This window comes from Chrysemys picta, chromosome 1 (assembly GCF_011386835.1).
Source record: "Chrysemys picta bellii isolate R12L10 chromosome 1, ASM1138683v2, whole genome shotgun sequence".
In the NCBI taxonomy this organism is placed as follows: Eukaryota; Metazoa; Chordata; order Testudines; family Emydidae; genus Chrysemys; species Chrysemys picta.
The window spans coordinates 140,840,398-140,861,755 of NC_088791.1; the positions used below are offsets into that span (position 1 = coordinate 140,840,398).

General features: G+C 46.4%; 1 protein-coding gene and 1 long non-coding RNA gene across 2 annotated transcripts; one reads left to right on the forward strand and one right to left on the reverse strand.

Annotated features, from left to right (window-relative positions):
* Positions 1-711: 711 nt before the first annotated feature.
* LOC101947622 (C-type lectin domain family 2 member L-like) lies at positions 712-17,438 on the reverse strand. Its single transcript, XM_065572199.1, has 5 exons — positions 17,131-17,438; positions 13,389-13,472; positions 12,404-12,591; positions 9,331-9,431; positions 712-3,772 (listed from the first exon to the last, which is right to left on the reverse strand). Exons 1-5 carry the CDS (start codon positions 17,198-17,200, stop codon positions 3,667-3,669), a joined length of 549 nt encoding a protein of 182 aa, XP_065428271.1. The 5' UTR covers positions 17,201-17,438; the 3' UTR covers positions 712-3,666.
* Positions 14,260-19,842, forward strand: LOC135976473 (uncharacterized). The gene is made up of 2 exons (XR_010593596.1): positions 14,260-14,615; positions 17,027-19,842. It is a non-coding gene; the product is annotated as an uncharacterized LOC135976473 (long non-coding RNA).
* Positions 19,843-21,358: the final 1,516 nt, after the last annotated feature.

Consider the following 21,358-nt stretch of genomic DNA (forward strand, 5'->3'; position numbering starts at 1 on the left):
ACTCTAGAGGCTGATGGTTAGGGCATTCACCTGGGCGGGGTTGACTTGAATTCCAGTCCATGCTCCAGTTAATATTAAATTATTTCATTCATCCTAAAATATGGGAGACGACGATGGAACTACTTGTGTAACTGCTCATCAGTGTAAGGGGCTCATTATCTGGCCCTAAGTTACCTAATGCTACAGCATTTAGCTATGAGAGTAAACAGTGGCTGTGCCTGCCAGAGTCAAGGTCACAAAATAGTTTCCATTATAACCTACCTGTTCTTAGAACTTTTCCAAACATTCCCCTTTAACAGCTGAAATTGTCCATGCTTGATCTCTGCCCAGAGCTGAATTTTTTGGAAAGCTTAATTAATTATGAGAAAGCATAACAATGTACATTGTCCTATTGTTAAGAACTATTCAGTTCAATCTGCTTATCATGAGACTTTAAGAAATGAAACACAGTGGATGAATAACCTTTTTGACATGTACATACTTTACTAAGTTTCTAAAAGTACGGTGGTAAATGCCAATATTTTGAAAACTCTGCCACATGAATAAGCAGAAGTAAATTCTACTATGCCCCATAATTATGTTACCGTAAATATATGTTTTGTAATACATTTTAATACTTTAAGAGTTAGATGTGTTTCTGAATTTTCATGGCAACACATGGGGAAACAACTAAATTAGACATATAAATAATGACAGAATAGTATCATCCAATAATCTGAAAGTTATGAGAATTTTAATTAATTAATTACACAAAACACATGTTCACACATACATGGAATATTTATTTGCCGTAGGGGTATTCCTCAGAAAAACTTTCAGCACAGCTGCACTACTTTTCCCTTCAGAGGGGTATGTGTGTCCAAAAGATAAAAAAAAAAAATCTGCTTGTACTTATTATTAAATCTACAAATTATTAGACTTTTTATATGAAAATTTGTTTTTTATAACTTTAAGTCACTAAAGGCATTGAAATCATAAACTCCAGGACATTTACATTGTCCTGTCATTGTAAAGACATACAGCCAACATTATACATATGACGGACAAAACCAAATAGCAAATAAACTATAAACAAAGAAAATAAAATAAAGAAAGAAAAATACATTGAAAAAAATATACAAGGCAAAGAGAATAGTAACAACAGAGCCTTATGGGGGGAAATTAGCAGTGTAAATATTATAAATAATTTGTAAAACAAGGCATAATTTTACACTCATGGGAATATGAAGAGATCCTCTTTTCGCTAACCAGCAGGCACTCATTGATGGCTGCACACAAACTGCCAGTGGGGTTCTGGGTTGGTTTTATTGCCATGGCTCGTCAAAGGAAAATTATTTTTAAAATGAAAGCTGAGGGCTTTCAGTCTTCTTAGACTTATGGTAACTCATGATCCTTCCCAACTGCAGACAGCTGATTTGGAATGGTTTCTTACCCTAAGGGTCAAATGTCACCAGCAGCTAGAATCAATTGGCTGGGCCATATAAACTCACTCACAGTGGTCATTGTTCCACAGCCACCTTGCTCTCGTTTATCCCTCACTAGTCTTAGAACTCTCTCAACAGAGAAATTAGTAGATTCATATACTGAGCCGTGATCTACACTTAACATTTAGACCCATCTAGCTATAGTGCTCAGGGGTGTGAAAAATTCACACTTCTGAGCACAATAGGTAAACCGACCTAACCCCTGGTGCTTGGAAAGAATTCTTCCATCAACCCAGCTACCATTGCTTGGGGAGGCAGATTACTTACGTCAATGGAAAAACTGCTTCTGTCAATGTAGGAAGCCTCTACTTTATGGTGATCCAACAGCATAGCTGGAGTGCTGCCACTGTAGCACCCGTAGCATAGACATGCCCTCACTCAGAAACCTAAGATTCCATTCCTACCTAGCTCAGGGTTGGATGGGAACTTGCCCTGCCTTCCTTAAACTTTACTGCTGGACTGGAATAGCCCTTCGGACTGTTTCCACAGCACATGTTCTTTTGGTGTGAAAGGAAAGCGACCCTAGTAGATGCCCCTGAACCGAATCTTGTGCTACAAACTTGTGGTCTCAGGAATTATTTGAATTACATCCTCCGGTTGGAAAGTGACTCTCAGTAGTAGTATTAATTATTTGTATTGCGATAATGCCTAGAGATAATGGCCCCATTGTGGTAGGCACTGCACAAACATGACAAAAAGAGGTTTGATATAGCTAGCCAAGGAGATTGGACTCTGCAATCAGAGGTGAGACTGCAGCAAGCATAGACATACTTGAGGTAGCTTTGATCTAACTAGGTCGTGTAACAATAGCACTGAAGCTGTGGCAGTACAGGCTAGCTGCTCAACTGCATAACCAAGGTCCCCAGCAGGATTGTACAGCCCGTGCTGCTGTGGCTGCATTGCTATTGTAATTTGAGCTAGCTAGATCAAAGCTAACTCGGGTATGTCTACACGTGCTGCAGTCACACTTCTGATTGCAGTGTAGACATACCCTCACTATAGTATGAGAAACAACAGGTGGATACACCAAAGAGATTGAGGGGAAGGGGAGAGCACAAGGAATCAGTGATATGAGACGAGACTGAGAAGCAGCATTCACAGCAAACCAGTGGCTGAGTTCTCAGTTCATGGCTAATAGAGCTTTCTCCTTCCTTTCTGAACCCAGGTGGGGTGGTTGTGGGTTAGTGTTTTTGGTAAGAGATTTTGGTAATCTAGTTGTTAGTGCTTTGAAATGTATGTAAATGTACTGAGGCTACATTGAATGTATAGATTTCAAAATGTTGTCAATGCAACAGACAAGTTCCTGCAATATCCTGAAGGAACTTTATTGAACTAAGTTAGACCTTATTGAAATAGGTGAATACCTTTGGGGGTCCACTGTATTAAGATGTAATTGTGTCTGTATTACTGTGGAATTGTATGTGTTTCCATGGAAGGATAAATAAGAGAACAGCAGGGGGTAATTAGGCACATGCACTGAGATTGTAATATCTCCAGAGAGACACCACCACCTGGAGAAGTGCGCCTCCACTAGTTCAAACTGGACTCTCCAGGGACCAACAGACAAAAAAGATTTTTGGATAAATAGCCTGATTTTCAACCAGCTCAGGGCCTTCTTCCTGATCCAGCAAACAGACAGGACCTCTGGTCCACAGAAGGCCCCAATCCTTCTGGCAGGGTTGGAAGCACTGGCCCTAGTGAGCTTCTTCGGAGTTGATGCTGTGATGAACTTGTAACCAGAAGGAATTCGTTGGGTGGGGGGATGGAAGAACTGCTCCTGCTAGTATCCATGTTAGGGTGAACGCTGGGAAGCTTAGTAGCATGTGTGTAGTGTCTTTTATTGTTTTAATGCTTTCTCTGTAATGATTTTTACCATAAGAATAAAGTGGGCTGTCATAGGAAGTGCTGTGTGGTATCTTGTAACTGTAGCAATTATTCCTGCTAACTGTCTCGGAGGAGAAAGCAAGCAGGTGTCCTTGGGCAACCTGTCTGTGCTGGGAACAACACAGTAAAGGCAGGGAACTGTGCAGCCCCAGTCAGAAGGGAGAGAGATGCAGCAAGCCTGAGACTAGGTGCCCTTGCTGGGTCACTAAGGGGAAATACAGGTGCAGTTGCCCTGAACTGTGACAGTTGAACCCTGGATCTTACATTAATTGGCTGAGTGAAGCCTGAGTACACAGAGCTAAGAGGTTTTTTTACAGACCCAGCCCCTGGTTAATGAGCATCCAGAACTGGAGACCCCAGCTGATTCAATATAGGCACATTCTCCAGAACCCTTTACTGCCAACCTGCAAGAGAGAATGAAAGAAACTGTTACCTTGAAATTTACCATCAAATAATTCCACTGAACAAGGGAACCTTCTGGTGGTAACACAATCTCTTGAGAGACCCCCAGTGTTTCACCCTAATTCACTACATGAAATTTATTGTAAAGGGGAAGATGGGTATTTACTTAATATAAAAGAGTTTATGTATTTAATTTCCAGACAGAAGGCTTAGTTAACATGGAATTACTAGTAATTTCAGCAAATATCATTTTACAAGAATTCTGTAACAAACTAAATATCTGGAAATTCACAGTTAGTGTTACACTTCTTAAAAGGCTCTGGGGATGAATCTCCTCCTCACTCATGCTAGTTTTACACTGGTGCAATTCCAGTGACTTCAGTGGAGTTACAGCAGTGCAAGTGACAGCAGAATCAGATCCTGACAACACAAAAACTCTCCAGTTCAGGTCTCCTACACAAGTCTTCCTTAACCTTTACAAAGTCTTCTTTCATTTTTGATCTATGACATGACTAGCCTGGGTTTGCAATCAGCACATTGGATTATTTATATATGGGTATTCCTCCATTCCTGTCTGACAGCCCCAAGGAGGTGTTTCTGGGTGCTTGCTCATCTGCCCGGATGGGTCATTTAGGGGGAACTCCTTTTCCTTTCAGCACAGGTGCATGGGCTGTGATGTCATCAATATGCAGATGATACACAAAGTCTTTCCTCATGTGGCCCAGATGGTGCACGTTCCTTTGGTTTTTCCAATGTCTGGCTGAGCTTGGGACTAGAGTGATCAAAATGGCTAACAGTCAGGTAAAATGGAGACAATACTAGAAGGATGCATTGGGATGCTTCAGGGTATTGGGGGGATGGTTTCACACCATTACTGAGGGAATTTGTCACTATTTGTCAAAGAGGATTACAGCCTGGGGGTGATTATAGATCCCCGTTTGCTACTGGGAATCTGACACACTTCAAGAACCTCAAAGTGCTGTTTCCATCTGCAGCTGGCTAGGCTGTGCCCCATTTTTCTCAGATGTGGCCCTTGTCACAGTTCTCCAGGCATCTGTGATCTCCAGACAGGATAAATGCATTGAGCTGTATGTGGGGCTACCCATGAAGGCTTCATGGAAGCTAGGACAGCCGCAGAAATGGAAATCAGTACACCATAGTACACCAATCCTTTGTTAACTGCACTACTCACTATTTGCTTCTGGGTAATATTTTAGCTGTTGACTCTATGACTAAAACCCTTTATGGCTTGAGTCCTGGCCAGTGTTCCCTCTCATTTTTCCCACACATGTGCGGAATGAATTTTGTTATGTGCACGAAAATGGAGGTGATGTGTGACATCATCCATATTGGTGCACATAACAAAATTCATGTGGCGGGGCTGGGGCTGAGGGGGTATGGTGTGTGGGAGGGGGGGAATCAGGGCTGGGGCAGTGAGTTGGGGGTTAGGGCTCTGGCTCAGGGTGCTGGCTCTGCGGTGGGGCTGGGGATGTGGGGTTTGGGGTGTAGTCTGCCCTGGGACTATGGCGGGGAGAGAGGACTCCCCCCAGCTCTCTCTCCCCACAGCAGCACCTGGGCTGGGGGGGAGGGGAGAGAGGCTGGAGGGGAGAATCCGAACCGGGGCTGGGTTGGGGCTGGGGGTGGGTCGCCTGTCCCCCAACCATGCCAGGTCAGGGGCCAGCACTGGGGAAAGGCTCCAGTGAAGGGGATTCCCTGCCACAGTGAAAGGCTCTAATAGAGGGGAAGCAACGGGGAAGGCTCCTTCTAGTCCCCACTGCCAAAGCCTTTCTCTGCTGCCACCCCCTGACCAGAGCTATTCATGGCTGTGTGTGACTGCACACCACCATGGTGTGGACACAGCCTGCTTTTCCACTGCAGCATGCAGCTACACATACCCTACACTGCCACCAGTGGTGTGCCGAGTAGATCTACTTTAAGATATGCTGTCTGTTTTGGCCTCATCTCCTTCATCCCCTCCAGTCTATCCTGAGCCCTCTCCATTCCAGTGAAAATGCCTGACCAAGGTCACAAAGAACCTTTGATTTGCTAATTTCTGATGTGCCTGCTGCCTTTATACCACTGATCTCTCTCCTCTCAGACTCTGGAACTTTGGGCTTTCTTGGATTAATTCCTGTTTTGTTGACCACTTCTTCAGCATCAACTTCCTCCTCTCCTTCAGTCCTCCTCCTCTCTCTCTCTCTCTTTGCTCCTTAGGATTCTGTCCTTTGTGTTCTCAGCTTTTCTCTCCACCTTAACACCTCCTATGATGCAGGTGGTGTCAGAGAGAAGGCTTTAGATTCTTTGACCATGGGATGGTGTTCCAAGAAGGAGGACTGCGAGGCAGAGAAGGGCTCCACCTAACGAAGAGAGGGAAGAGCATGTTCGCGAGCAGGCTGGCTAACCTAGTGAAGAGGGCTTTAAACTACGTTCACCGGGGGAAGGAGACCAAAGCCCTGAGGTAAGTGGGGAAGCGGGATACCAGGAGGAAGCACGAGCAGGAGAGCGCAACAGGGGAGGAACTCCTGCCTCATACCGAGAAAGCGGGACAATCAGCGAATTATCTTAAGTGCCTATACACAAGTTCAAGAAGCCTGGGAAACAAGCAGGGAGAACTGGAAGTCCTGGCACAGTTAAGGAATTATGATGTGATTGGAATAACAGTAACTTGGTGGGATAACTCACATGACTGGAGTGCTGTCATGGATGGATATAAACTGTTCAGGAAGGACAGGCAGGGCAGAAAAGGTTGGGGAGTTGCATTGTATGTAAGAGAGCAGTATGACTACTCAGAGCTCCGGTATGAAACTACAGAAAAACCTGAGAGTCTCTGGATTAAGTTTAGAAGTCTGAGCAACAAGGGTGATGTCGTGGTGGGAGTCTGCTATAGACCACCAGAACAGGGGGATGAGGTGGACGAGGCTTTCTTCTGGCAACTAACAGAAGTTACTAGATTGCAGGCCCTGGATCTCATGGGAGACTTCAGTCACCTTGATTATCTGCTGGGAGAGCAATACAGTGATGCACAGACAATCCAGGAAGTTTTTGGAAAGTGTAGGGGACAATTTCCTGGAGCAAGTGCTGGAGGAACCAACTAGGGGCAGAGCTCTTATTGACCTGCTGCTCACAAAGAGGGAAGAATTAGTAGGGAAACAAAAGTGGATGGGAACCTGGGAGGCACTGACCATGAGATGGTCGAGTTCAGGATCCTGACACAAGGAAGAAAGGAGAGCAACAGAATACGGACCTTGGACTTCAGAAAAGCAGACTTTGACTCCCTCAGGGAACTGATGGGCAGGATACCCTGGGAGAATAACATGAGGGGGAAAGGAGTCTGGGAGAGCTGGCTGTATTTTAAAGAATCCTTATTGAGGTTGCAGGAACAAACCATTCCAATGTGTAGAAAGAATAGTAATGTCAGGAGACCAGCTTGGCTTAACAGTGCCTAGCTGATCTTAAACACAAAAAAGAAGCTTACTAGAAGTGGAAGATTGGACAAATGACCAGAAAGGAGTATAAAAATATTGCTCAGGCATGAAGAAGTGAAATCAGGAAGGCCAAATCACACTTGGAGTTGCAGCTAGCAAGAGATGTTAAGAGTAACAAGAAGGGTTTCTTCAGGTATGTTAGCAACAAGAAGAAGATTAAGGAAAGTGTGGGCCCCTTACTGAATGAGGGAGGCAATCTAATGACAGAGGATGTGGAGAAACCTAATATACTTAGTGCTTTTTTTGCCTCTGTCTTCACGAACAAGGTCAGCTCCCAGACTGCTGCACTGGGCAGCACAGTATGCGGAGGAGGTGACGAGCCCTCTGTGGAGGAAGAAGTGGTTCAGGACTATTTAGAAAAGCTGGATGAGCACAAGTCCATGGGGCCGGATGTGCTGCATCTGAGGGTGCTAAAGGAGTTGGCCATTATCTTTGAAAACTCATGGCGATTGGGGGAGGTCCTAGATGACTGGAAAAAGGCTAATGTAGTGCCCATCTTTGAAAAGGGGAAGAAGGAGGATCAGGGGAACTATAAGCCAGTCAGCCTCACCTCAGTCCCTGGAAAAATCATGGAGCAGGTCCTCAAGGAGTCAATTCTGAAGCACTTAGAGGAGAGGAAAGTGATCAGGAACAGTCAGCATGGATTCATCAAGAGCAAGTCATGCCTGACTAACCTAATTGCCTTCTATGATGAGATAACTGGCTCTGTGGATGAGGGGAAAGCAGTGGACGTGTTATTCCTTGACTTTAGCAAAACTTTTGATACAGTCTCCCACAGTATTCTTGCCAGCAAGTTAAAGAAGTATGGGCTGGATGAATGGACTATAAGGTGGATAGAAAGCTGGCTAGATCGTCGGGCTCAACAGGTAGTGATCAATGGCTCCACGTCTAGTTGGCAGCCAGTATCAAAGGTCGGTCCTGGGGCCAGTTTTGTTCAATGTCTTCATTAATGATCTGGAGGATGGTGTGGACTGCACCCTCAGCAAGTTTACAGATGACAGTAAACTGGGAGGAGTGGTAGATACGCTGGAGGGTAGGGAAAGGATACAGAGGGACCTAGACAAATTAGAGGATTGGGCCAAAAGAAATCGGATGAGGTTCAACAAGGACAAGTGCAGAGTCCTGCACTTAGGACGGAAGAATCCCATGCACTGATACAGACTAGGGACCGAGTGGCTAGGCAGCAGTTTTGCAGAAAAGGACCTAGGGATTACAGTAGACGAGAAGCTGGATATGAGTCGACAGCGTGCCCTTGTTGCCAAAAAGGCTAACGGCATTTTGGGCTGTATAAGTAGGGGCATTTCCAGCAGATCGAGGGACGTGATCATTTCCCTCTATTTGACATTGGAGAGGCCTCATCTGGAGTACTGTGTCCAGTTTTGGGCCCCACACTACAAGAAGGATGTGGAAAAATTGGAAAGAGTCCAGCAGAAGGCAATGAAAATGATTAGGGGCTGGAGCACATGACTTATGAGGAGAGGCTGAGGGAACTGGGATTGTTTAGTCTGCAGAAGAGAAGAATGAGGGGGGATTTAATAGCTGCTTACCACTACCTGAAAGGGGGTTCCAAAGAGGATGGATTTAGACTGTTCTCAGGGGTATCAGATGACAGAACAAGGAGTAATGGTCTCAAGTTGCAGTGGGGGAGGTTTAGGTTGGATATTAGGAAAAAACTTTGTAACTAGGAGGGTAGTGAAACACTGGAATGGGTTACCTAGGGAGGTGGATTTTAGAGGCAGGCTTGACAAAGCCCTGGCTGGGATGATTTAGTTGGGGACTGGTCCTGCTTTGAGCAGAGGGTTGGACTAGATGACCTCCTGAGGTCCCTTCCAACCCTGATATTCTATGATTTTGCCAATGCTACATGAAAGATTCAAAAATCTAGCTGCCTACCCCAGGCTCTCATCCTCTCTGCAGTCTCATAATCTCAGATGCATCAGAGACAATGCTACTTGTATCGCCAGCATTTTAACTCTAGCTTCAAATCACTTCATAAATTCTGCATATTCCAGGAACCCTTCATTAACCCTTCTGTTATCATGTACCCAGGGCAATACAAGTCAATATCAACTTACAGATTTGTATCTAATGGAGTCCCGTTTACCCAATGGAATTCTTCTCCTGTCTTGTGAAGTCCAATCCATGGATCTTGCTTTGTTATTTTCATTATAAATTTCTGTATGAAAAAAAACACAAGGAGCAATCTTTGTTCCGGACTAGCAAATGAAAGGATGGTCTTTCCCTTCTCCCAGAGGACTATGGGTTAATATACCAGCCTTTCACCTCATGAGAGCTGACATCAAAATCATAAGTGTGGATCCCGTGATAGCCACATAAACAAAATCACCCCAAAATTCAGCCTGATTGGAAGTCTCTGCTCAAAAGACTGCCATGAACTAATATTAAGCATTTATATTGAGCCATGGAGGCGCTCTGACGCTGTAGCGATGTATAGAGTCTACTATAAGAACCTGAGTGAACATAGACAATTATTAACTATTTACGTAGACTCATGAGCACAGAACGGTACAAAATAGAGAATAAATTATGTCCCTGTGCTGAACAGCTGCAGTATGACATCAACAAAACAGTGGACAACAGTTTAAGCAAAGCAGTTGGAGAAATCATTGGTGTAGAGACCAGAAGAAGGATTCCTGGAAGAAGTAGGTTTTATAGAGGGAAGTGAATGAAGAGAGAGGAATTGTTCCAAGTGTTGGAATCAAGAAAACAGATGGTGCCAAACCAAGCATGGAAGAAGATGAAGGGAGCAGTGAGGCAACAAGACTGGAAGGAGCATACAGAGCAAGGTGGAAGTAGGAGAAAATGAGAGCAGAGATACAGTCAGCAGCCAGATTAGAGGGTCTTGAAAGTGAAGATAAGGAGCTTCAGTACAGTGCAAAGTTTTCTGTAGTGAAGGTGTAGGGTGGGAGTGTGTACTGCCCATCTAGGTGCCACCGCACACCCAGGTGCAGTCTGGACAGAGTGGAGACAAAGGGAAGCAAACTTCTGTGGTGGCTAGGGCCAGTGCGGCCCCTAACATAACTAAGTGCAGCCGAAAAGCCTCCTCTAATTCAGAACAGACCTTCCTGGGTTGGCTGTGTGCAGCTTTGCAACATGGAGCTGCCCAGAACCCACAGAGCAGCTTGTTCTCTGCAGACTTCCCTTCTGCCCCCAGTATGACTGTGACGGGTTGGATCACAGAAACCCCCTTGGGAGCTGCCACCCGATGTGCCAAGACTACTTCTGCTCCTGTTTTCCCTGCCAGCTCAGGACTCCAGCACCCTGTCTTGCTGAGCCAGACACTCCTGTCTGGCTCCAGACACAGACCCAGGGTCTGAATCACTTGTCCCAAAGCTGCAAGTTTACCTGAAAACAGCTCGCAGTAGTGCGCTTGTCTTTAGCACTCAGATGCCCAACTCCCAATGGGGTCTAAACCCAAATAAATCCGTTTTGCCCTGCATAAAGCTTATGCAGGGCAAACTCAAATTGTTCGCCCTCTATAACACTGATAGAGAGATATGCACAGTTGTTTGCTCCCCCAGGTATTAATACATACTCTGAGTGAATTACTAAATAGAAAGTGATTTTATTAAATACAGACAGTAGGATTTAAGTGGTTCAAAGTAGTAACAGACAGAACAAAGTAAGTCACAAGCAAAATAAAACAAAATGCGCAGATCTATGCCTAAACAAACTGAATACAGATAATTTCCTCACCAGTTCCAGAATGCTCCCTTTTACAGGCTAATCTCCTTTTAGCCTGGGTCCAGCAATCACTCACACCCCCTGTAGTTACTGTCCTTTGTTTCAGTCTCCTTCAAGTATCCTGGGGGGGGTGGAGAGGCTCCTTCTTTAGCCAGCTGAAGACAAAATGGAAGGGTCTCCCACAGGTTTAAGTAGACTCTCTCTTGTGGGTGGAGACCTCCCTCCTCTGCAAAGCCCAGCTCCAAGATGGAGTTTTGGAGTCACCTGGGCAAGTCACATGCCCCTGCATGACTCAGTCTTTGCATTGTCCACATGGCATCTTGCATGTCTCCAGGAAGACTTCTCATGTGGATTGGAGCATTCCAAGATGCATTGTTCCCTAAGTGTCTCCTGATCAGGTACTTAACCTGGCAAATTCCTTCCTAAAGAAGCTGACCAAATGCCTCACAAAGCTTACTTAGAAATCAGGCAAGCATACAGCCCATATTCTTAAGCTCGAGTAGAAAATGATATATATGTACAAATAGGATGAATAGATATAGTAGATCACAACCCTTACGGGGATATGTTACATGGCACAGGCAGCACAAAACATATTCCAGTTATGTCATACATACATTTATAAGCACCCCCTCCCCATAAAGCCTTATGGGGTACACTGTCACAATGACCACTATGCTGAGGTTAGGGATGGGGGCTCTGCAGCGCTCCCTTCAGATGAGGCAATTCTCTTCTGGCTGGCTATGGGGCTTTTTTGGGCCCTGTGCACTGCTGCAGCTCCATTTAAGGGACAGACCGGGGAAAGGAGAGAATCTCTTCCTATATTTCAGAGCTTGGCTGGAGTGGGACTATTTTTAACATCCCAGCTAAAATTGAAGAAAAATGGCAAATCTCAGTGTCAGAGAAGTGTTACCTCACTCCCAACCTGGGGCTAACACAAGTATCCAGGCTAGTTGTCCTCGGTGGGTCCTGGTAACTCTGAGAATTTATGTCTGGTTACAGATAAGAAAGACGGGACATTGTTTTCACAGACAGTCACCTCAGACACCAGCATTTGTGAATGTGATCAATCCAAAGGTTAAATGAGGCATTCCATGGACAACTTCTAAAACATTAACTACCAGGGTTGAAGACAGCAGTTCCAGAGGAGATGCTGGGAATGGGTGACGGGGACAGATCACTTGGTGATTACCTGTTCTGTTCATTCCCTCTAGGACACCTGGCATTGACCATTGTTGGAAGACAGGATACTGGGCTAGATGGATCTTTGGTCTGACCCAGTATGGCTGTTCTTATGTTCATGTATTTCTGTGCACTCTGCCTTGTCACACTCCTTGTACTGGATTTACAGCCATTCAGATGAGAGAGCAGAATGAGAGAGTGGGGAATCACATAGATCACAGGAGGTGGGAAGGGGGGAACTAGCATATTTCATTCCCTTACCAGTTCCTGCTGGTTTTCAATTACAGTTAGGGAGCTGTTGTGTGAAGAACAAAAGCTCTGACTGGAGTCCCAGTCCTTTTCTTTCTCAGAGAAGTAGTAACATTTCCTTTTGTGGTACAGCCAGTCGGCAGGGCATGGTTCCAGAGGAGGAGAGCCAGAAGAACCTTTCCCTGATGAGCTATTTACTGCTAAAAAACAACAACAAACCAATCACATTTCTGCCAGTCAGATCTCCCAGAGCATGCTTCCTGGAGCTACCTAGCCCAGCCCTGAATTTATGCCCTCTGCAGACAAGACCTCAGAACATTTGAAAATATTACAGTAAATCAAATATAACATTGGGCTGAGATTTAAATTTAATGAACTTGTATCATTTATATGTTTCCTAGAGGGTGCTAGATGCTGAACAGCCTCATAAAATAGACCTGGTCCCTGATCTAAAGAAATTAAAGTCTAATTACAACCACAAGACAGCTTGTGAAAGCAACAGACCCAATTACCAAATTTAAAAAAAATCTCTCCAACTTCTGATAACTTCAGTGTTCGACTGAGCTGGCCTTGGCTGTTATGCCAGAGCAGCATTTTTTGGCAGTCTCATCAGTTTCTGCATTAATTTAGCTTTTATTTTTTTAAAGAGTCAGGGCCAGAAATTAAAGAATCAGGGCCAGGGAAATCTTCTGCCTTTGAACTGAAGGAGTGTTTTCTTGAATCTGGAAATAGACAAGGTCGCGTATTCACAAGCCACGTGTAAACAGGACTACATATTGCCCTTACCATTTCTACTGCTGTGGGTTTCACCTCTCCTCTCCAGTCTTGAAACTGAGTCTTAAAATAAAGTGTCTTTCTCAAGGGACACCTATTCAACTCTCAGATCATGGAAGTTATGAACAAGCTAAATTTGGTTTTGGTTTCTATATGAAAATCTGGAGTTCTCTTGACTATAGAGGTAAATAATACTTTATTTTATAATTACTTAAATACTTACCAAGGTGAATACACAAGATCAAAACTGCAACAACAGCAAGAATCCCTGTAGTGCACCTCCAGAACCAGATATTTGAGCAGAGCCCTGAAAACAGTCACGTAATTATAAGTTTGAGAACCCTAAAAGAAATCCATGTACTAGAATGGGGTTTAGGATGCAATGACTGGTTGTGGTCTTTAAACTAGTCCCAAGGCACATGAAAAGAAGGATAGGAGCAGAACTGGAGATCTGGGAAAGCTGACAGTTAACCTAGCAAAGCCCAGATGTAGAAATTTCTGCATTCAACAACCACAATGAAAAAACAACAAAAGGCTACTGAAGCTAGGAGAAGAAAAGACTAGACATCCACTACAAACAACTGTGTGCAATGCCAGTACTCAGCATTGATAATAATAATGACAGAGAGAGAGGGGACTGAGCTGGACGAGAAGAGAGAGGAATAGAAATATGAAGGAACAGAGCTAATGGGTAAGGTAGTGAAGGGTTCATAGTGTGCATAAGAGAACTAAGGATTGCCATTGTCTACTGCCCTCTAAGTCCAGAACTTCTGCTGCTGGAACCTCCAGTCTCCTCCCACAAAGACTCCCTCTCTTTCCCCCACTCCCTGCTACCAACTTCAAGAGAGTGAGTGCTACTTGCTACGAGGAGGGACCAAACTATCTGTCTGTTGTAGTTTCCTGTTTCAAATCTCAAGGGGCTAGGAGACAGGGGACCAAGTACTTCCAGGAAACTGCTCCCCCAGGGAGAGTGCAAAACAAACAAAGCTGAGAGTGAGTGTTAGGTAGGGGTATTTCTTGTTCTTTTTTCTGCTGCTTCATGCAGTTTCTGCGCTATTTTACACTTTGCTGCTCTAGCTGGAAAGTTCCCTGCTGTTCCTCTGTGCCCAGAGCACAAAGAGACATAATTATTTAGCATTTATACAACAAATACTCCTGGGGGAATTCTGCGCCACTGCACAATGCAGAATTTAGGAGAAATTAATGTTGTGCACACAGAAATTCCCTTTTTCCCCCCACAGAAATGGGCAGCAGAGATGTTGGCCACCACTAGGGGCCACTGAATCTGGCAGAGCTCAGCTCGCAAATAGAAGACAAGGCTGGGGGAGGAAACTGGAGGGTTCCCAGCACACCCCAAGGCAGGCAGTGTGGGCGTGCAGGAAACTCCATGCAAGCCCAGGATCCAGCATCAGGCTGTTTCTCTCTCTGGATCCCTGGTCTCAGAGGGAAGGTAGGGTGTGAGTGTATGGGCTGGGGGAGCCACAGCTGGGCTCTGGGGGTTAGGAGGTGTGAATGTCTGGGCTGGGGGGGGCACGCCTAGGCTCTGGGGGGAGGGGGAGTATGTGTCTGGGCTGGGGACAGGGGGCCTTGCAGCTGGCCTCCGGGACATAGAGGGTGTGAGTGTCTGAGCTGGGAGGGGCCACGGCTGGGCTCTAGTGGGGTAGGGGGTGTGAGTTTCTGGACTGGGGGGCGTGGCTGGGATCTTCGTGAGGGTGTGAGTGTCTGGCCACCCAGCTAGGCTCTGGGGGCAGAGAAACAGGAACTGGGTTGTCACAGGGGTTTCTTTAACTCTCTACTCCTGGGGGAAATTGTATGTGTGTTTATATTATTACAAACATCCTTGCTGACAGGTATTTTTTAAATAAATTACCAAAATAGTTGAAACTGGCATGATTATATAGTGTTATTTTGACAAATAACTTTTACAGAATTTTAAAATATTATGCACAGAATTTTTAATTTTTTGGCACAGAATTTCTCCAGGAGTAAACAAGGGAAGTATACTTAATGCCTTAAGCTTACAGTTGGAAAAGATACAGGGCCAGATCCGCTAATGTAAATCAGCGTAGCTCCATTCTAGTCACTGGAGCTACCCAAACTTAAAGCAGCTGGGCATCTTTCCAAAGCTGAACTAAACAGAGCTGAGCTGAGATTCTGTGGGAACCAGATATAGACTGTGAGGTGTATAGTATTGCCCATTGCAGGAGGGAGGCAAAGCAACTCCAGCAGGGGTCATGTGAGGTACTACATGGGGCTCTTTCTACTAGGATCTCCTGGTTACCTTAGGTAAGGCACCTCTCAGTGCATTAGATCAGAGCACAGTGGGAAAGGGGCCATTTCATGTGCAACTGGATCCTGCTGTCATTCCTAAATTCTGAGCCCGGCAGCACTTCCCAGCCATCCCTCACGCTGCCCCTGAAATGGCCCATTGGGCTTTCTGATCGGAAGCCTCATACAGTGGGGAGACGTGGAGCATCCCACCAGACCGAGCCCAGCATATGCAGCATCTTTGGGCAATAGTTACACAGAACCTTTTTACACAGACCGATGCAATTGGCCACACGGTCTGGTCTACACTACAGACTTAAGTCAACGACCTAACCCTGTAAGCATCTACACTAATATGTAGCTCCCACCAATATAAGTTGTCCACTACATCACCTTAATAACTCCACCTCCAGGAGAGGCATAGCGCTTAGGTGATGTAGTTAGGGCAATGCAGTGTCTGTGCAGACACTGTGTTACTTACATCGTCTGCTGGCTGTCAGCCCCGTGCTGGGCTCTCAGCTGGAGCCCTCTGTCCCCAGGGGCTGACAGCCTGAGCCAGAGAAGAAATGTGAAATAACAGCAGTTGTGAAACTGACAACAATGTCAATTTCACTGCTGGTAGGCTCCCTGCCCTGGAGCTGGGAGCAGCATTAAGAAACCAGCCTGCAGATGGGGCTCCCAGGGCTGTTGCTGCGGTGTGGAGAACCTGTCAGCCCCCAGAATCCTGTCTCCAGCTGGGCACTCGCAGGCTGGCTGCTGTGTTGCAGGGAACCTGCACACTCCAGCTGTGTGAGCCCCATGCCAGGCTGACAGCTCAGGCTGTCATCCCCAGGGCGGGGGCTCCAGCTGTGACAATGCCCTACTTCAGTGGGTAGACACGCACCACAGACAGCAGGAGCACAGTGTGGATGTGACACACCACTTCTATTACTGCGGTGGCTGTAAATCCACTTAACTTAAGTCACTTTAATTCTGTAGTGCAGGCGAGGCCGGTTTTATCTGCTGCTCCCTTGCATCGCACTACTTCCCTTGCATCGCAGTCACGGGATTTCCCAGAACAGGGCGGGTCCGGGCAGGCTCTGGCCCACTGCCCTCAAGGGGAGCGGGTGGCTCCCTCAGGGAAATGCAGGAAGTGTCTGTCCGATGCCCTGATGTACATGAGTCCAGACCCAGGGCACCAGCCATTGCACTGGGATCCCCCTGTCTCAGGGGCTGCGCGCTCCCTGGCCCGCTAGGATCCTCTCGGGGCAGCCCTGGCTGCTGCTCCCACCCAGCTCAGGATTGTTTTCCCTGTCCGGGCTGGGTTAGGGTTGGGGTTGGGGCCGGGGCAGCCCGTTCACTGGTCCCTTCATTAGCTCCAGGGCATGGGCTGGGCTCGGCTCTTCACCTGCCGTTATAGCGAGTTGTGCGGGATCCGCCCTGAGCCCTTCCCCAAAGGAGCCGCCTCCCCAGTGACACAGGTCCGCTCGCCCCGGCTTGATCCCGCTGGTGCTGGACTCGCTGGGGCTGCTCCCAGCCCAGCTCCCAGCAGGGGGATGAGCCCAGCCTCTGCCCGGTCCCTCCCCACGCCAATTGACATTGCTCTGTCTCCAGCAGGATCCCCTCCTCCAGCGCCGCCCCACTGCAGCCGGAAAAGCAGACGGAGCCCCAAGCGATTGCTGCGGACCCCGGCGGTTGGCTCCCGCAGGCATATTTACCTGGGAGGCACCCAGGGGAAGTGGGGGACGACCCCCCTCCTATTACAGCGTCTCCCCTGCTCCGGCTCATTTAGCCCAGTTCCGCCTTCCTGTCTCCTGCTGCATGGCGTCCTCAGGGCAGAGGCCAGGGGGCGGATACTAGTGGATAAGGGAAGAGCTTTGGGGAAAGAGGCTTCCCAGCTGCTATTCTCACAACTCTGCACACAAAGGACGGATCGTAGCTGGGGTCCAGTAAATTCTGACACGGGCCCTTCATCTCCGGCACTGGTAGTTTCTCATCCGGTGCATGGGGGAATGGCGATCTGCACCCGAAGAGCTGGAAAGCTTGGTCAGTGAGTGTATATGAAGCACTCTGAATCAACATTATGTAAATGTTCAGTGTTGTTGTCTCACCTGAAAACAGAACTGAAGTTGGATATAAACACCGTCATGGGTTGATGGTCCATCTCCCTATGGCAATGGAACGGACGCATGGCGAGGAGGTGCCCCAATGAGATGCTCGGTTCTTAGGTGCGAAAGAGAGAGGGAAAGCATGTTAATTAAAATTGTGATGATACTATATTGTGGAGAGTCGTAAATGTAATTGGGGGAGGGGGGGCGGGGACAAAGAGCTCCAGACAAGTTAGTATTACAGGTCCCCTATCCTGCACTCCTCCAGTGCAGGGCTATCTGCTCCTGCTGTGTAAATTGACCTTAGTCTGAGACAGAACAAGACCAAGGACCCTCTCCTGCCAAGCAAATGACACTGCCCCCCAAACTACTTAAATCAACCCCATCACCTCTAGTGATTTCAAACATCCTCTTCCCCCTCCCCATTTTTTTCTGTTTGTCTGATTTGGATTGTAAGCTCTGTGGGGCAGGGACCAACACCACTTTCATTTTTCTAAAGCACTAAGCACACTGTAGTAATAAGAATTAGAAATCTGCTACATGATAGCTCTGAAAGGGAAGGGCTTCACCCTGTTCAGAACGTAAAGAGCAACTTAAGTTGGGACCAAGTACTGTGCGGTGTACTCGGGGTTCTAGCCAAGGGAGACAGTGGAACAGAAGCAGGGATAAGAATTAGGCTACGGGGAGAATTCTTGCTGCCTTTCCCATTGCTTTGCAGTGAATTTTTGGGTTGTTTTACGCTGTACAACCCCAAAGAGGGACCCTTCTGTTTTCATTCGTGCCCATAACGCCAAATTACTGTAATAATGTAACATTTATGCAGCTCTGTAAATATACATGGGGAAAATTTTCATAAGAGTACAGTACCCAGCTATTTCCACTGTGAACAATGTCAGATACTGTACATTATAGGAGAGGAGTTTATGAGGCTTTATCCAATAGGCTTTTGTGGAAGAGAAGCATTTATATCAGAGAAACACAGAGCATCACCAAAGACTCAACAATAACTACACAGAAACCATTACATAAAAATACCAGGAGAAAGGACTATTTCTCTCTGCAACCCACATGCAACAGCATACTGCTATTAGTGGCTTGGACTACAACCCCCAAATACCTCTTGATTTGTTGGTCGGGGCAAGAAAGTGCTTTGAGTAGTTTTGTGAGAGGTTAGTGGTTTTGAAGATATGAAGTGTTACCTAGGTGTTGCCTAAACTAAACTATTAATTAATTATTAATTAACATAAACTATTGATACTAGAAACAGGTGTAAATATAAACCGACTTGCTGTTGACTTAAGGCTTTGCTGCTGCAGCAGCTGCTGCTGAGCTGAGCCAGGAGCCATAGACAGGCTAAGAGACCATAGAAGGAGTCTGGGAAGAGGCATGGAGAGCGGTGTAGATGACCAGAAAGGCCGTATACTGGGGGACACAGAGAGGTTGCAAGGAGCTGTGCACTCCCTGGCCTCAGAACATGGGGACTCTTTGGAAAGCTGAAGCAGGGGACAGGGCAGGGAACTCAAGTCCGTAGAAGAGTGAGGATACAGAGCGGGTGGATTGCAGATGCAGAGGATAGATGGCCTGATCAAGGGAGAATTAAGGGTTGTCCACACTAGGGAGGGGGTAGGGGTGTGTGGCCATTTGGCTTTACAGCCTCTTTGCACCTGCTGCCACAAAAGGCCACAGGATAACGGAATCAGGCCCCTCTGAGCACTGCAGGACAGGGAAATATCAGACATTCCATGAGGTGTCACTCACCCTAACAGATATCTCCAGGCTCCTGGGGGGATGAAGCACCAGTGTCCTTGGCACCTACATGGGGGGAGATTTTTTAAAGACTCTGGAGCAGCCTGAGAGGAACAAGGAACAAGCTGGCATCTCTCCACTAAATGAAGGGGGAGGATTCAGAGTCTGGAATTTACCTGATCAAGATTCTTGAACACATGGGAATTGGGGGCTCAGCTTCAGAGGCTGAAGAGATCTGCGCGTACAAAGGGAGAGGGGTTTGTTAGGGACTGAAAGTATCTGGTGCCTCGCAGTCCATGAACCCCATCTTGTATTCTCATATGTGCACTCCTTGTTCAGTTGATTAAGGCTTGTAAGATGAGGCATGAAAGACTCTTTGATCACCAAGGAAATAGCCTGTTTTCCTGTCCTTGAAGTTTGCCTGAGTATTCGCACAATGAGTCACTCTTCTGGGACAACAGAGCAGAGTTGCCCTTATGTATGGCCCGGTCTAAGGTTGTGCTGAGTACTTTGTGCAAGTTGCTGTGTGTCCTCAGCTCCCACTGAAAGTCATTGCAGTTGAAGGTGCTGAGTAGAGTTGGTCAGAAAAAGGGAAAGAATTAATCTCACAAAAATTTCATTCCCCTTCCCCCCACCAAGGGTTTGATTTTTTCATGAAACTTTCTATTGAAACTTTCCCCATTTTCTAAAATGAAAATTAAAAATGATAGGAAAAGAAAACAGGATTTCAGCCATTTTTAAAAGGAAAATAGTTCACACTCAAAAAAGCCAAAAAAGAAAAGAATGAAAAGTTTTGAAAAAAATCAAAATGTCTTTGTGAACACTTTCTATGAAAAAGAAGGGCATTTTTCTATGAAAATCTTTTCATTGTAAACATTTTGATGCGCTCTAGTGCTAAGCACCTTACAGATTTGGTCTACATGCACTAATATTTTGAACCCTGACATGTCCAATCAATTAAGTTCCAGCCACAACCTTTTTATTCATTTATTTATTTTTACAAACTGATATTTTCTTTTCTGAGTGTCCACCAATGTTTTATCTGAGAAGCAATAGCTGCATATCAATAGTGCAGGAGAAAAGTGTAACAGACTAGATCACAGCAGTCCCTTCTGGCCTTATAACATGGATATGTAAGCATGCTTGAAGCATAAGTGGGCACTTACGTCCTGATCCAGGTCCAATAGCATTCAATGGGAAGACTCCAGTAGGCTTTGGTTTGGGCTCTGAGCCCAGTGAAGATGTTAACTGATACTGAATGGTATTTTTGGAAATTCTGGTTGATTGTTATATGCTAGTCCACTATCGACATGAGTATTACTATCCTGGAGTACAATCCAACTCCTATTGAAATCATTGGGAGTCTTTGCATTGACTGCAATGAGAGTTGGATCAGATTCAGGGGTGAAAGTAGGTTGGTACCGGCCGGTACGGCGTACCAGTAAGAAGCCAGTAGCGGCCCAAATGCAACCAACAGTGCTTGAACATCGCAGCCCCTTCCCCCTCCCCCATCCTCTGTCGGCGGGGAAGGGGGCCAAAGGGGCAGTGACGTTAAAGCGCTGCGGCAGCACTTTAACAACGTTGCCCCTTCCCTCCCTCCCCCCGGGTCACCGACAGAGGGTGGAGGGAGGGCAAAAGGGGCAGCTGCCCTGGGGCCAGTGTTTTAAAAGGGCCCAGGGCTCCAGCTGCTGTCGCGGTAGCAGTGGCCAGAGCCCCCGGCCCTTTTAAATCACCGCCAGAGCCCTGGGCAATGCGGGCCAGGCAGCGCGGACGGCCTGGCTGGGGGAGACTGACCCCCAGCCCCGCTCCTTCCACCCAAGGCCTCTTTTCTTAATATTTGTAAAATAAAGTGTGGTCCTGGGCCTATTATTATTATTATGTAACACTATATATCTGCACAATGATTTAGTGATATAAGAAAAACAAGTTCCCTGCACCAAAAAACTTCAAATCTTAGGCCTCAAGGCTGCAAAGGTTTATGCACACATATAACTTTAAGCATGTGAGTGCTCCCACTGCATTCCATGGGGCTGGCTCACACAGGTAAAAGTAAGCATGGGCAGGATCGGAGCCTTAAATAATGATAGATGAA